This window comes from Haliotis asinina, chromosome 6 (assembly GCF_037392515.1).
Source record: "Haliotis asinina isolate JCU_RB_2024 chromosome 6, JCU_Hal_asi_v2, whole genome shotgun sequence".
Taxonomy (NCBI): domain Eukaryota; kingdom Metazoa; phylum Mollusca; class Gastropoda; order Lepetellida; family Haliotidae; genus Haliotis; species Haliotis asinina.
The window spans coordinates 37,321,055-37,338,335 of NC_090285.1; the positions used below are offsets into that span (position 1 = coordinate 37,321,055).

At 36.9% G+C, this 17,281-nt stretch overlaps 1 protein-coding gene across 5 annotated transcripts in view; it reads left to right on the top strand.

Moving 5' to 3' along the window:
• The window catches only part of LOC137287639 (synaptotagmin-7-like), a 243,029-nt gene that overhangs the window by 190,320 nt on the left and 35,428 nt on the right, over positions 1–17,281 (top strand). For 2 of the 5 annotated variants that reach the window (XM_067820020.1, XM_067820018.1), the window contains exon 3: positions 15,988–16,017. The exons of the other annotated variants lie outside the window; for them this stretch is intronic. In XM_067820020.1, coding sequence (XP_067676121.1) covers positions 15,988–16,017 — 30 coding nt within the window. The remainder of the gene's footprint in view (positions 1–15,987; positions 16,018–17,281) is intronic. 5 annotated transcript variants of the gene reach the window in all.

Sequence of the window (17,281 nt, forward strand, 5' to 3'; positions counted from 1 at the left end):
AAATTGAAGAACCCATCGTGAGAAGTCCACTTATCTGATGTTTGGATGAACGTGTACACAACACATTCAGTTTTCAGAAATGTTTTGTTCAATATAACTGTAGATCTACTGACCAAGAATCAATACTGTAAACCATGCATCTAAGACAAACAAGCTGCTTTCTGTACGTCAGCTTTCTTGTAGCCAGTTGTAGTGGGTTAGTGGTGTAGCCTAGTGGTTGAAGCATTTGCTTAATATGATAAAGACCCAGGTTTGATTCCTCACATGGGTAGAAAAGGAACTAGGGATCATCCAGGGACAGGCAGCCCAGATACCCAGGATGGGTGAGTATTGAGTTGGATCCTTGTACCCATCTCAGTACCCGGACCCGTTATGACCATGTGACTAGTAAATATGTCATGATGAAAAATCTCTGAAGATTTTGATATAATCTACAGTCACCTTTTTTGGGTATGATACATGATTAAGATGTTGAAAAACCTGAAATTTTAGTCTCTGAACTGAAAATATACTGCCATTGCTTTCAAATTTGATGTCAAGAATTAACACATCAAGTATCTGGGTAGAGTACGGTTACAGGGGTGGCATATCCATACTCACTCACTCAAAGCATAGTGTCAAACGCCAAATTACCCACTATGTAAGAATAAACAGAGGCACTCTCTTTCTGTAATGCACAAAGTCCATAAAAATCATTCAAAACAACAGGCAAGTACATGTTCACATCCATCTTTTACTCTGGAAGCGGTTGGCCAATTTCTAAGAGCTATATACTAATTGGTTAAATCGTCTAAAGGAGTTGTTTTGACTGGTGTCAGCCCGTCCGCTTTCTCAAGGATCTTTGGATCTCTTCGTTCATTACCAAACAAAAACCACTCCCAAATCAGTCTCAGCTTGGCCTGCTCCTCTCAATTACTGAAGCTGATTGTGGAAGACCCTTAATCAATGTCAAATATACCAAGCTTCAAATTCCATTATTGGTCAATTGTTTTTGTCACTTAGGGAATGTGGTTCCTACCATTACTGAACCAAATCACCATTGTGTTGTATATACTTTGAGATCCAATTCCAAATCTAATTTTTCAGCCGTGTAGCTTAATGCCTCGAAAACAATTTATCTTTATGCTCCGACATCTCCACTGACCCAGAATGCTAGTTCACTAGTCACAGAGGCAGGGACGTAAAAGTATAATACAATTTCCGAACATTGGAGTGGCGTGAAAATTGCTTGTGACTGTGTCTGTTGGAACCTGTGCCATGCCAGCCTGGAGATTACCATTGTTCAGTGTGCTCTTGAAATGCCTTGTGCCATGCTAGCAGGTTACAACTCATTTCATTTCTGGCTTCAATTTAGTCTATTGGCTCACATTCCATGCTGATTTTGTTACTCAGTCTTGTGCCAAGGCGTTGTGTGTGCTGGTATTGGAGCCTGTGGAACATTTGACTGATGTAATGTGGGAATGTGACCTTGACATTTAAGTTGGAGATGAGGAAATTGTAAAGTTGTCGTTATACATGTGTTTCTGTCCTTGATTTTATTGATTTCCATAATAGTTTTCAGTGATGGTGTAATGCATGGCTAGTGCAGTCACTTGTCACAATGAAGCTGGTTTACTATGTTCTGTTGGCAAGAAACTTGGTTTCTTGCCCGTAGATTTATCAGAGATGCCAACCTCTACGATTTTATCGTAGTCGCTATGAATCTTAACTTCAAACTGCACTAATATGATTCCACTAGAAATCCTAGGAAATCTTAACAAAATGCATTAAAATTCAGACATATAGACAAAATGTACATTTTCATCGATGAAATACATTTTCGGACCTCATGTACCTTCCATTCATCAAATTTAATGACATATTTGACTTGGAATGATTGCAAGTAACAAACGTAATTTTAGCAAAGATGATTTCAATACCTTTGTGACTTGACAGATTTAGTTCCGACAGAACTAATTTAACCATGTGCCTGTAATCCCATTCATTTTTTCCCAGAATCCATCATGATTTTGTTTATGTAGTTGACTACTAATTTTATGATCAAACTACTAATTTTATGATCAAACTACTAATTTTGAACGTTACAACTACTATTTGCAACACATTGGGGTTGGCATCTCTGATGTTTTTTAAAGGAGTTTATGTCTCAATTTCTCCATCAGCATACATGTATATCAATCATTATTGCCATACAGTTATCCAAATTTTATTTTCAGTCTATGGTTGTAGTGTTGTTAAAGACCTGGCTAGCTGTTTTCTAAACATTCGTAGCAATTCAAACTTCTTAATGCCATTATTAACACATTGGCAACGATCAAAGTTAAGAATTCTTAGGGCTATGAATGTTTCAAGAATAAGAGCCCTGGATTTGATGCCCAACATGGGAACAATGTTTTAAGTCTGTTTTGCTGACCCCTGCAATGATATTTCTGCAATATTGCTAAAAGTGGTATAAAACTTTACTCACTCACTCACTCAATTTAAATAGCCAGTTTTGCCAGTTAAAAGTCTTTTGTCACTGACAAACAACAATAGGAAATCAAAATATTATCTCACTTTTGTTCTTGCAATACCTCCATGCTAAATTTATTTTTATTCTCACTTATGCAAGAGAAACAATTATCTACTTTGTCATTGCTGAGCCTCATAAAAAAATGTTCATATTTTTCTATAATTATTTTCTAAAGCTACTTAATAACATCGAAAGATGTCCATTTGGCATACGTGATTTCATAAGCCAGATAACAGTGTGTCGATGCTCTGTATATTTTCCTCAAAATACCCCATGTATTATGTTTAGAAAAAGGTTAATTTCACCAAATTATTCATATATTTTCAGTATCCTTTGAATCCATGTTTCTCCACCAAAAATATGTGCATTAAAACAATTCAAGTTACATTCCTTCAACAATAACAACATGAAAATATTTTACGCTCATGTGAAGACTTAACCCGTAATGTTACTGTTCCACCGGTATATTCCCTGAACGTCTTTGATGTCATTATACAAAGACATGTCGCTTTCCTTGGTCGCTATTTACAATTTCCTTATGTCTCAATGATCAAGCTTTCCTAGCTTTAATCCAGGAATCAAATTTTTATCAAAGAGCATGTCTATACTTTGACATCAGCTGGACTTTGTCTCGTTCAAACATTCTACTCCATGTCTACATATCAAGCCATGAGCTTTGTAAGGAAACCACTTACTGCATGGCCCCGAGTTGACAGAGTCCTACAGATGTGATTATTTAGCAGAGAAACTCAATAGTATCTCCCACAGAGGCTCTGTCTAAGCTAATAGCATCAATGGAAATTGGTTGAAATCAACCTTAACAGTGATAGATGCTTTTATCTGGTGGAAATTATTTTTGAAAAAAAAGACTCCAGGTCTCATCTGTCTTGATGGGCATCGTCATCGATGACGGTGATTCAAAATGGATGTTTTACATAGATGACATTTGGTGCTTCGCTGCATGCACATGGAAGGCGAGACAATGTCATTAAAATTCTTGATCAAGGGTTTGACCAGGATCATCTGCCCTTCAGCTCATGAGCCCTTCATCAATCAGAAGCTGGGATTCAGGGCAGAATAGATCTCCACCATCAGATTATTATTGCAGGGACATGTAAGATGAACATCCCAGGGGCATCACTGGGGCTTCCTTATATAAGGGTGTCCACAAGGAGGCACAGTGGATAGCCTTGCGAATTGGGTGTCATCCTACCCTTAAAGTTAGGAACTCATACCTTGTATGTTCAGTAGTTCACTTTTTGTGACCCAGACATAATTATTTACAGGTGCCTGGAGTATAGCTTGATTATTGCTGACTTTGTCAACATGCTGTAAATTTAATGTATATGCTCACAGAAAATAAGAAGGGAACATGTGAAAGTACGAGTTGTTCCTGTATTTATTTCCAGAACTTCTCTCACAGTGCAATACATATCTTGTGAAGAAAGCTGGAAAAGAATAAAGGAATACTTGTACTTTCATGTGTTCCCTTATTTGTTTCCATGAGTATATCTGATTGTGTTGCTATGATGTTGGACTATTGCTGCCAGTGTCACTGTCATATAGCTTGAATATTGCTGATTGTGTTGCTGTGATATACCTTGACTATTACCGATTGTGTCATTGTGTTTTAACTCTGTCACTGTCATACAGCTTTGATATTGTTGACTGTGTCAATAGGAGAATGCAGGAACATGCTGACTGCATTGCTGAGATATGGTTTTAGTGTTGCTGAATGACTGCAATTGGATGGTCAGACATCCTTACCTTGACACATGTCATTGTGTCCCTGTTTTGTAAACCAGTGCTCATGATGTCAATCACTGAAATGTCAAGTAGAGACTCAAACATTTACAGACCATGGTCACATAGACACACTATTGCTAAAAAGAGTGAAACAACTATCAAATGTAGTAATACTGCTGTCTATGTGCTTTTTCAACCCAACATTGTTTAACTCATCGCTCTTACTGTCAGAGAACCAGGTGTCTGTAATATGGCCTTAACAATGCTGATTATTGGTGGTACAGCTGTCATTCAGTCAAAACTTGCAATGATATATACTGTTCAACAGACTGTGTATACTCATCGAAGGCTGTAAAATTTATAATGAAATATTGTAACACTGTGTAAACAAATTATGGCTGTGGCCATTTTTCATGTGACTTTAAGAGAGTCAAGCTTGGATAAAACTTGCAGATTGAAATGAGCTTGAGTTCACTGAAACAACACTTTCTTTAGTTGCAACTCAAATACCTAGTTTTATCAAGCTATAGATAGCTCCTCTAATTACAGTGGTTCAATTTGCACACTGATTACGTTGTCTAGACTGACTGTAAGTGGCCTGTGAAAAGCATTTGAAGGACCATTCCAAGTTGTCTGCGAGGTCGGAGAATTACTACACTTCATCAGGGATCGGTTTGTAAAATCCAGTTAAATTTAGAATCTAGAAAAAATTTAGAAGTTATGTTGCAACACTTTTGTTTATTGATTATTTGTGCAACAGATTTACCCTTCAGTGCCTTGCAGTCCAAGAAGAAATCAAAGTCTTTCCTGACCATGTTCATCAGGGACCAAGCTTTTTAGAAATCTATATGTCTGTAATGCAATAAATGTCATGCCACTATTGATTTTATGCCAAAACCAAAGATAGAATTGGCTGAGAAGGAAAGTTTTGAGGTAATTTCTTGGGGAATAGCACAGTTGAGTGTTTAAAATGTGTGACTTTGTCACAGTTGTCAGACTTAGTGTGTTCTCACTTTAAGGTGCAAGGTTGAAGGCTTGTGCTGTGGAATTTTACTGTAGGACTATGTGATCATCCTTCGAAATTTGCAGGCACCCACTGGAAGGTGGAGAGTAGAGTTTGTATGGTGTGGGGTGTAACTGTGTGACATAGTCATGGTCACTGGACCTATTCAATGTGCAATGTTGAGGGAGCATAAGTGGGAATTTACTGTGCCTACGTAATTGTCCGTAGGCATTGTGTGCATCCACCGGAAGGTGCAGCGTTAAGGGTGCATGGTGTGGATACATGTGTCTGTAGCAGAATCACCATTCATTTCATAGTGCTGTCATGTCGTTTTTACTTCATTGCTTCCACCATTCACACATCTAGGGCTGCTTGTTGAACCAAGTCCATAGTGTGATGTACTTGGTGATGATTGGCACAGTACATGGCATAAGGTTCATAACATCATATTTATGGTGCGTTGAGGCATAGGATATAAAGCATGGCATAGGGAGAAAGGCATCATGTTTATGGCATACAGTTTTCTCTGCAGAGTGCATAAGATAGAGTTCAGGCATAATTTACATAGCATATAGTTCAAGGCATAGAGTTCATAGCATAGAATTCATCACATAGCGTGCAAGGATAGGACTTACTGCAGAAAGTTTCCAATACAGAGTGCATAACATAGAGTGCTTTACGTAGAGTGCATGGCATAGAGGGCATGGAATAAGAGTGCTTGGTACAGAGTTAGTGCACTGTATTGAGTGCATGGTATAGAGTGTAAGGCATAGGGTTTATTTCAAAAAGTTTTCTCCCTATAGATTTCAGGAAATGACGTTTGGTGCTTGACATAGTTCAGGACACAGATTGGGTAAATTGGAAAGTTCCTCTTTTGTCCTGTATCCGCAATCTAAATGGTTTGTATCACTGTGAATGATTAACTCTTGGTAGGGCAGATCTACACAAGTGGAAGCTGAACCTGGTTCTGATGATTTATTAAGAAATCTGTCCTGGGACATCGTGCAGCGATTTCTTAATTGGACATGGATATCTGTGGTGGTAATAAAACTGGGAAACAATCAAATAAACTTACGATGACCCTTCAACTGTCGATGAACCATATCTCACCATCATGCTGAATGGTTAAACTAATGGTTTTTATGTCTGTTGATACGAGGGTTGCGATATTACATGGACACGCAGTGATGGCTAGCATCACATACAGTAATCGAGAAATGAATCAATAAGCTACATGCACTCGATACATTCCTTGCCCAGGCTTGTACAGCTCCATAGATTCCATCTTAGCGGTATCGGAAACACCAATGTTTGAATAAGCTTCACGATACTGGAGCCCATTACCATTGGTTTGTCGTAATTGAACTTTTTACCCTTTCAATTGATGGCTCTACTTTGTGTTCAGATGCTATTGACAAATATCATGAGATGGTCTTTTGTCAGCAATAACAAACAATATATGAATAATCAACAAATATGTATTGTGAACATTATGACAGATTTGTTGTGTTGCATTGGCAGAATGATAAATTGGTGTTGCATGCAAGTAATTCATCTACTGAAAGGCAATTCTACCCACCCACATGATCACTGAGTGAAACAATTCCTTGTCATTCTTTCTGTTCCTGATGTTGACAAAAACACATTGTTCACTGCCAATATGATCCATGAGGACTCATAATAGAATCATCATGAAAATATAACAGTCGATATTACAAGTACAAAAGCGCTACATCAGTCAATAAATTTCTGTGATATAGATTCATCAGCCAACTGAAACAGTCCGGTAGTTCCAGTACTTTAAGGTAATAGGATAATTGAGTTGAAGGCATCACAAGTTTAAGATCAGTCCACCTGCGCTGATAATTAACCATCAGTAGAATTAATAATATGGTGCTTCAGTCTGATAAATCATCCTGGAACGGTGCACTCTTAGAGTAGCCTTCTTTTCGACCATCACGTGAACAGTTTAACATGGTAAAACAGTGTTTGAGTAGCGTGAGCTAGTTGGTGCCGAGATCAATTGCCAAGTTTGGCATTCCGCAGTTTGGTGCCAGTTTGGTATTTTGAGAAAGTACAACAGCGTTTAAAAAGTGTGAGAAAATTGTCACATGTGAGAAAAGATGTGATTACACATAGTGAAATGGAAATTCTTGTACTATTTGCTTGAGTCCAGTATTGGTTTGAAGCCACACTGACAGATCAGATACAGACTGTCAGTTTACAAAGTTAGGAATTTAACCCGCTTGCAAGATTCCACAAAAATGAAAGTAAGATAATTGGTAGTCTAGGGACTTTTAGATTCACAAAGCAACTTTTACTAAAGTGAACCATAACGCCCATTCGTAAACATTGCACTAAGGTTACCTTACTGACTTACGATGATCTAAGTGACTTACGATCACCTTTGTGCTTTTAGAAAGAAGGCCCAGATCACATACTTTGTGTTCTTCCCTGGCAAACGTGAAATGTCAAGGCTCCTGTGTCCTCATAAAATGAATATGCAATACCTATCACAGAGGGGTCAAAACAGTAACATCAACAAGATACCATACAAGGAATTGAGAAAATTAGATTTCATCTGTACAGAGACACTTTACCATATATTTCCACAGAAAAGCCAGTCTCATGAATAACCTGATGTATTTTATCAAGAATTTAAGTTTTTGGTTTTTTTTCATAAATAAAGTCATTTATTTCCTATTTCCATGTTACAAATACAGCATTCGACAGAAGTGTCATGTACAATCTGTGTTCAACATTTACATTTTACTGCAGAATTATTGCAAATGCCATGTACATACTGCATAAGAGAGAATTTTAAGGTAGAAACATGTACATAATTGTTTGATCCACAATACAAAAGCGAGGATGGAAGAATGTTGGTTAGTATTTAATGGTTTACAAGAAATCCAACTATATGTGAAAAAGGCAGACAATTCAAGGGTCTGTATAAGTGTATAGAGCAATCAAGGAATTATGTATTCATGAGGCACAGAGTATTGGAATATTTCCTGAAAATGTCAAGAAGATTTCAAACAATGAAATTATCAGCCAAAAATTACCTAGAATGGTGCACTTTATCAAGGACTGTTAGTGTTCATCTTCTGGTCGATCCTAGCAAATATTTGCTTCTGATATAGAAAATTGGGATTTCAGGTTTATCATATAATGTACAATTTGACATTTGTTGAGTCTGAAATAGGTCAACCTTCTAGGACTCCTGTCCAACTGGAATATTAAGCTGATATTTATACATCTGAATGAATGCATGTTTTTACATTTGCTTTTACTTGGTTCTCTAACTAAACAAACAAAGTGACAACTCTGCACATTAAGCACCATTTCATAACGCAATGTGAAAAGGGCATAAATGATTCAGGAAAAGCCATTAAAAGCATTTAGAATATGAAATGCTTTTAGGGTATGATAATGACATCTGTCAGTTGGCAGTGTGATTGACGTGTCAACATTAAGCTAGTGTTGTACAAGGGGGAAGCTTCATATTTAATTCTGCTCACAGTTGTGATGACAGTTCAATTGATTATGTCATTACTGACGGGTAGGATGATGTGAGGGGAATGGTGTACACATTCATGAAGCTCTCGGTGCGACGTGTCATTCAGGGAAGGTGTGTCAGTTTCATATGGTTTGATCAGGATAACATAAATTCATGGAGATGTCAGCCAGCATGAGTGTATGGATTAGGAATGATGGGAAATAAGGACAGCTATATAGTTTGTTTTTTTAAAAGCTGAAAGTTTTCCTGCAGATATGTTTACATATCCTATTTTGACCCAGCTATCATCTTTTAGATTCTCTAGGAGAATAGTTCCCCAGCAACTGCAGTAAGAGCCAGTCAGATCAAACATGACTAGAGATCAGATTTGACAGTTGTAGTAACTATACCCTGGGGTTTGTTCATCCCATCAGCCACTGGTCTGATGGACCAGGACTTTACAGGATGCTTGTATTAAGCTGGAGCATTACTGACTGAGACATGAACTGATGAGAAATAAAATGCTCTGCATCAAAAGTGTGTGTATAGTGATTCACGCACTCAACCACTCACTCACTCACCCTACTACTTACTCAACCATTCAACCACTCAATTACTCACTCAACCACTCAACCATTCAACCACTCTCTCAACCACTCACTCAACCTCTTACTCAAGCTTTCAGCCACTCAAGCATTCAACCACTCACTCAACCACACAATCAACGATTCAATCACTCACTTAACCATGCATTCAACCATTCAACCACTCACTCAATCACTCACTCAACCACTCAACTCACATGTTTTAATGCATCTATCTAGACGAATTCATCAGTTTAGAAATCTGCCCATGTGTATGTATGTACTAAATGTACTAAATCTTTGCCTTTCATCTTACTTCAATAACTGTTCTGTTTAGTTATCTGGTAACATTTTATGATCAGGTACGAACTAGTAATAACCGCTTCCCCTAGCAGCAGACAGACTAACAGACTGTCTGAGACCGTGGCAGAAAATGGTCCTCGCCAGGGAATATAGAGCCTCCTTTCAGTTCTTGTGTCCGAAATGTCCAAGTGTAAGATGAAGAACCACACAGGAGGGTTCTATAATTGAGAGACATGAGTGTATGCCTCAAAGTCTGGGACCTTAAATGGTAGAGTGTCTCAGCTTTGTGTTCAAAAGTCGCTGATGGACATGAAGCCGTATCTGTCTTATACATCACTGAAGGCTTTTCAGCATCATCATCCTCACACTATTGCTGAATTTCTGATCAAAGAAGTTCTCAGCTAAACCAAAGCAGATGCACCTGCTTGTCTCAAAGCAAAGTATCGATGATTCTGTTGTATTTGTTGCGTATATTGTCTCACCACCATGTCTTCAGTTCTGAAGGCTTCCGAAGATTCGGGTTAGAACTGATCTTCAGTAGCCCATACTTGTTGTAAGAGGTGACTAATGGGATCAAGTGGTCAAGGCTTGCTGATGTGCATGACACATGTCAGCAGTTCACAGTTAGGCAGATCTCAGCTCATGCTGTTACCACTGGCTCCTCTGGTCCAGACTTGACAGTATTGAGTGTGCTGCCATATAGTTGGAATATTGTTGAGTGTTGTGTCAAACTGAATTTACATGAAAATGGTATAAGTATCCACACCAAAATGTTGCTATAGTACAATAAAGAAGCTAATCATCCATAAAGACTTGTCATTCCTAAATTCGCTCACTCACCACTCACGAGATGCTTTCAGACAAACATTGCCTATGCCCATCTAAGAGCAACTGATATTGATGATAGTCAGTTACATTTGTTGCACATGTAGCATCTCAGTGTTCTAATTCTGACATTGTCGAGTTATTATTCGCTGTCCTTCGACTTGGGCCTGCTGTTATAAACACACAACAAGAGAGGATTGGTTGAAAAGATGACTCCCTGTGCTGTGTCCCATATTGGTCATAAAGTCTGATTGAATTGAAACCTGTGGTTTTTATCAGTTTCTGCGTATCGACGGAATGACAGGCGTTAAAGCATTGTAGCTCCATATAAGAACATTTATCGTGTCACAGGCAAGGCAATATTGAATTCACAAAGCTGGTACATTTGTACCGAAACTAATGTGTGTGTAAAGATCACATTAATTTGTCAGCCTCATAAACCTCCAAAATGATGTGTAAAATAGATTGTATTTGAGGTAGAAATGAATCATGTGGTTTCATTAATAAATCTTGTGGTCACAAACCTGTGGGAAGTGACAGTTGTTTGGTATGCCTACAGTCATCAACATTACACATTAACTTTCCTTTATCATTATCTGAAGTACTGGGCAAGTGACTGGACATATGACATTATATCCTTTAACCATCAAGACAATGACCTGACCAGATCTGGCATTGTGAATTCCTGGTCATACTTCAGTTGTCTCCCTTGATAAACATGGCGACTTGAACCCCTTCTGCACCACAAATCCCGGATTAGAGACCAAATGATGAAAGACAATGAAACAACGCATAGTGGATATTATATAAGGTTATCTGCTGACTACTATAATGTAAATTCTGTAAAATGACTAAATAAATCCTGATAGAGCTAAAGGTAAAGGTGGGCCTGTCTTTGGAGGCACTTGTATCAATTTTGGCTTTCCACCAACCGTCATGTTGTGATATAACATGAATACTGTTGGGAGAAGCTTTTGATATGATTTAAATAAGACTTTTACACTGCAAAATGAACACATTTCTATCCCTGGGTATTGATTCCAAAACTTATTGTTATGCTCTGATTATACCCTTACAGATTTACAACCATTGTGGGCAGTGTAGTAACCCAGTGGTTAAAGCGTTTGCTCATCATGTAAAAAGGCCTGGGTTTGAGTCTCCACATACGTATAATGTGTGAGGCCCATGTCTGGTGTCCCCTGCTGCGATATTGCTAGAATACTGCAAAAAGCGCCATAAAACCATGCTTGCTTGCTCACTCACTGACTCACTGACTCACCCACTCACTCTGTTATTGCTGTTATTGCTTTGTGAAAACACTCAGGTCTCTTGATGCTGTTAATCAAGTCTACACTCTCAGGATATGTCGACACAATCAAACAAATATCTGAGCTGTAAATTGTTAATAATCAAATCAGTTATCTTGAACAATTATCCACAATCACTGGATATGATGACCCAGTCAACTAAATTGTTGAGTTGATTCCCCATTCAGTCGATCTCAGTAAGAAGCTGGTTATCCCTGTGGTCCCAGAATGTGGTGCCAGAATGTGGTCCCAGAATGCCAATGGACGATGTTCATGTATAAACAAGTACATGTATCACATTTCAGATTCCAGGCACCTCTCCAAGAGAATTCCCAGCACTTGGAGCTGACATATCTGGAATCACTGCAATCAGTGCCACAATGCCAGAATGAATAAATATTGCTTCTCCTAGATGACGTCCATTTTTTTAAGACCAAAATCCAATTTGAGAAAGAAATTAGATAGTCTCTCTTCATTTAGGATGACTTGTTGCTTAAAACAGAAATTAGCACCTTTCGCCAATAAAGAAAATTAATGCACAGAGGCATAATTTTCCAAGCGACTGTGATAGAAAAATGTAACCGAGGACAATTTATGGTGGTCCTCTTGGCTAAATATCGTAGATTGACTGATAATCATGGCTAAGAGCGTCACAGAGACATCATAATTGTATGATCTATAGTTATTTGGCCACAGAACTCGAATATTCATCATGAGTCCCTAAGGGGAGATGTCTAAAGGCACTTTACCAGAAATGTAACTCAAGATTGTAACGTGTGTTGTAATTTACGATTGAATGCTGTGTTAATGCAAGTTACTGAGTTATAGCAGAGCTTATTTTATGGTGGCTGGTTATAGTCAGTGTTATGTTTGTCATGGAACTTTTCCAAGCCCTAGTTATATATTTCTAGACTGATAGTCCTGTGTCACAGTTCGGAAGATTGTGCATTTGAAACTAATGTCTGGATATTGATCATGGAGATGTTAATTCATGATGTATATAGACGTAATAAACATGCCAAAGTCTTGCTCTTAAAGAAACAAAGGTCATCTCTTTTGCTGGAATCTGCCATACTGCAAGACATATAACCTTCATATAATACATGTTGCAGTGTGTCCTCGCCTTTCCATTGACTTGGGTGAAAAAGATTCATTATTGTGTTGGTAACACTAATATCTTCACTGAAATTCATTCACCATTCATTTTACCATTAATATTGATGAACTATTTAACAGAAATACAGTAGTGTTTTTGCTCATGTTGTTATCTCCCCTTGTATCTTTGACAACAAAATGGTGGATCTTACGTTTGCTGACTGTATTGTTATAATATTTACTTAAGTATGTATAAATAGGATCTGTATGTACAATGGCTGTAAAACACTTAAGCTCCCAATATTTCGCAATACGTAATGCTATAGAGATACCATATCTTAACATTGTTTATTGCAAAGCTTTGGTGATACACAGCCCTAAAACCTGATCTGTTGTATAGCATCTGTTCATATATATCAGGCTTGTTGTAAATAATGGTTGTAATTGTTGGGTTGTTTCATGGGGATGATCTTGTGTCATCCTTTCCAAAAGAAAATGGAATCGTGTATATTGACCTCTTGTGTGCATGTGAAAACAAGCCATCTGCTGCATTAAATAGCATTCTTCCACTCCCTTCGAAGACATAAAACAATGTCATCAAAACAATGCATTGATCATTTGGCTGAGACAGTTGTAATCATTTTACACAGACTATTGTGATCATTTTAATTAAGCTATTGTGATCATTTTACAGAGACAATTGTAATAACTATACATAGACTATTATTATTATTATACATAGACTAATTATATTCTTTACAGAGGCTATTCTGATAATTTTACAAAGCTATTGTGTTCATTTTATAGAGCCTTTTGTGATAATTTTACACAGACTAATTGTGATCATTTTGTAAAACAAAGCTTTTGTGACCATTCTACAGAGGCTATTGTGATAATTTTACAATGCTGTATTGTGATCATTTTACAATGCTATTGTGATAATTCTGCTAAGCTATTGTGACCATTTCACAGAGGCAGTTGTGATCATTGTACAGATACTGTTTCACCACAATAATGGTATTACAATGTATTTTGATAAAAGAACTTTGGAATGACGATCAATAGAAATAAAGTATCCAGTTAATAACTGACCACACTGAGTGAATATCTGCTGTAGATACATGTGAAATGTTGCGAGATGCCACTACACAGTTAGAAACAAGTACCAGTATGCGATTTCCCATTGTGCAAAAGGTGTGAAAATTATTCCTGATGTCTATCCCAATTCTCTGATATTGCTGGAATATTGATGGAATTGTCCTTTACTCACTGGAATGTCCATAAGTGATGTTAGTGAGACTCGAGAGCAATATAAATTATTTAGGTGCAGCATCACTGGCAAAGAATTGAAAAAATGGAAATTCATTAAGTATTCAAGGTGCCTATTTCATCGCAAGCACACAGGTCTCAGTTCATGTATATTTCCACTATACATGTAAATTAAGAAATGCTAGATTTCCCTTGATGAAATAAATGATATATAAATGTTTTGGGAAACATTCATTCTAACAGTACACAATATTCATCAAACATTTCATCCATATATTATGTAGGGCGGTAGGGTAGCCTAGTGGTTAAAGCATTCGCTCGTCACACTCAGTAGACCCAGGTTTGATTCCACACATTGGTACAATGTGTGAAGCCCATTTTCTGGTGTCCCCCTCCCCCCAGTGATAATGCTGGAATATTGCTAAGAGCAGCGTGAAACTAAACTCACTCTCTCTCACCATATAATATGGTGCAGACAATAAAAATTAAATGCATTTTATCAAATAGGATATTCTGATTCCCCATTTGAAGCTTTGCTGCTACTTTGTAACAATTACTTTCCTACAAAAATGTAAACAGAGTCAAATTTGAGGGAAAGCCATTACTGTCATATTGTTTTACAATACAGTTGATATGCTGATAATTATTCTCATACTTTTCTGTCACTAAAAATAATACTTGTGGGACATGAAACACATGGTTTGAGTGACTGAGTGTAGTTTTACACCACTTTTAGCCATATTCCAGAAATATCACAGCAAGGGACACCAGACATTGTACCCATGTGGGGAATTGCACTCGGGTCTTTAATGTGATGAGCGAACGTTTTAACAACTACGTTACCCCATCACCCCTTCATGATTACAAAATGGTGAATCATTTTTTGGTCCATTGCTACAATGACCAACTGGTTGCTGTCAGATTGTTTCATGGGCTCCTAATAGTTTCAACTGATTTCTCATGCAAAGGTATATTATCTTAGAATACCCTATGAGGTAACGTCAATTTGTTTACCACAATGACTGGACAGTTGGCACTGATTGGTTGAAAAGTAGATACTGTCTGAAATGAGACTTTCAATATGTACATGTGGAATGGAACCACAACCAAATGAAATAAAGGGTTTTGAGTACATGATTGTCCCACAAAAAAGCCACTAAGTAACAAAGGGCAGTAACTCTGTCAAAATGAACTGCATAAAACATTTTATTAAAATGGGTCAAATAGTCCAGAAGGATGTGTCTAGAAATTGTTTTTTCTATGGAGAGACATACTGATATACTAATTCCATAACAATGACTATCTTTGCTACAGGTACAACACACTAATAATCTGATAATTATTTATTCATTACAGCCGTATTTTGGGTCATCTTAAAATAAAATGCACAAAGTTGGAGGAAGAATTAAACATATTCCAAATAAACACTTAGACTGATTTTTTCATGCTCTGTTGTGACAAATCACCCACATATAGCTTCTTTACATTAACCACAATAAATTATGAAACGTAGACTCTATTAAAATTTCAAATTTGGAGATTTTTATAATGACAGGTCCTAAATTGATGTTCGATTGTTTTTATTTTTTCAACTTTTAAAACAAGTTTATTTTTTGAACCGAAGACATGATAATAAATAATCTGATGTTGGAAGCTAGGTTTTGGTGTTATATGGTGGATATGAAACGGACAGTGAATTGATGTATGGTTTTGATTTCATTCCAGGGGATGGTTTTCACTGTTTGACCAACAGGAAGGAGCTGCTTGCCATGGCCACCAGAACGAGTAACTTCCTGTTCTTTTTTTCTGTCATAATAACTGTTTGTTTGTTTTACCTGTTACAGCAATGGCGTACTCAATGGATTTCTCAAAAGGTATTCAGCCAGCTTATAGGAAGTCTAGTATATCACAGGAAGCCATGTATTCACAAAGCCATTCAAGATAAATTTGGTACAAAATATGAAATATAATTACTTTCAAGTGTGTAATAAACAAGGATGTTTGAAAACACTTCAAATATCAAGATTCTCATTTTATAGGATTTGAAATGTTAGGCATTTTGTTTCCTGAAAATTAAATCTGTTAGCATTGAAGTTAAGTTCTTAAAAATTCTTAAATGTTCAGGTTCTTGGAATTGTAACATGATAAGAGGAGTCAGGAAATACTCTCATTGGGAATGTTTGTGATGTAATCAGTATTATTTGAATATTCTTCTGTTTAACTAGGATGATAAAATTGAAGATTTGTAATCAAATACTGCGTCTCCATAATGTCTCAGCTGTGTGGTTGCTGTCATCACACATAAAATTTGTAGATAACAGATTACCTTGGAACTAGTTTTAAGGAAAATCATATTCTTGGGAATAGTGCAACTGCAACAGAATTTTAGATTTCTGCAGCAATTTTAACAGATATTACTCAACAGACATTTTTCATAAATACATTTCAATTTTTAATTTAAAATTATATCTGAACTGATATGGTGAAACATGAGTTTAGAATCACCTGCTGTCATAAGTACTTACTGAAAATGGTTGATAAGTGTTTTTAATACAGTATCTTCAAAACAGATTATTATTTGCTGAACAAATGTTTAAAAGCTATTTCTTAAGGACAATCGTGTATATATTTCCAATCAGTTCTTTGATCTGAATAGAGTAACAGTATTGAATACAATATTAGCGAAGGCCTGTATAGATGACTTCCCTTTCTTGTCAAACATCTGTCTAAAAATATGTTTACATGTGTTAGAAAAACATGTTTACTTGTGGCTGAATGCCTCGAAAGTCTTTCTAATGATGCATCAACTTAGTTCGACAGTCTCACATTTCAACTCAGATATCGGGATGAAACAATGGAATTGTTGAAAATAAATCTCCCTGAAGCTCTCCTGTGATTTGGTCCCTGTACTGAATGCAAACTTGTAAAAACCTTGCTTTGTGATTTAAATTCCAAGGCAGGTGTTGGCGATGAAGCAAAGATTTGTCAAAACTAAACCTACATTACAAGAAGGTGTCCAATTTCATTCTTTGCATTCTTATATTGTGTGAAGGAAAGACCAATACATTTTGCATGATATATTTTTTAATATTTAAAATATAGAATTTGCTTAATACTACAAGTGAGATTATCGCTAAC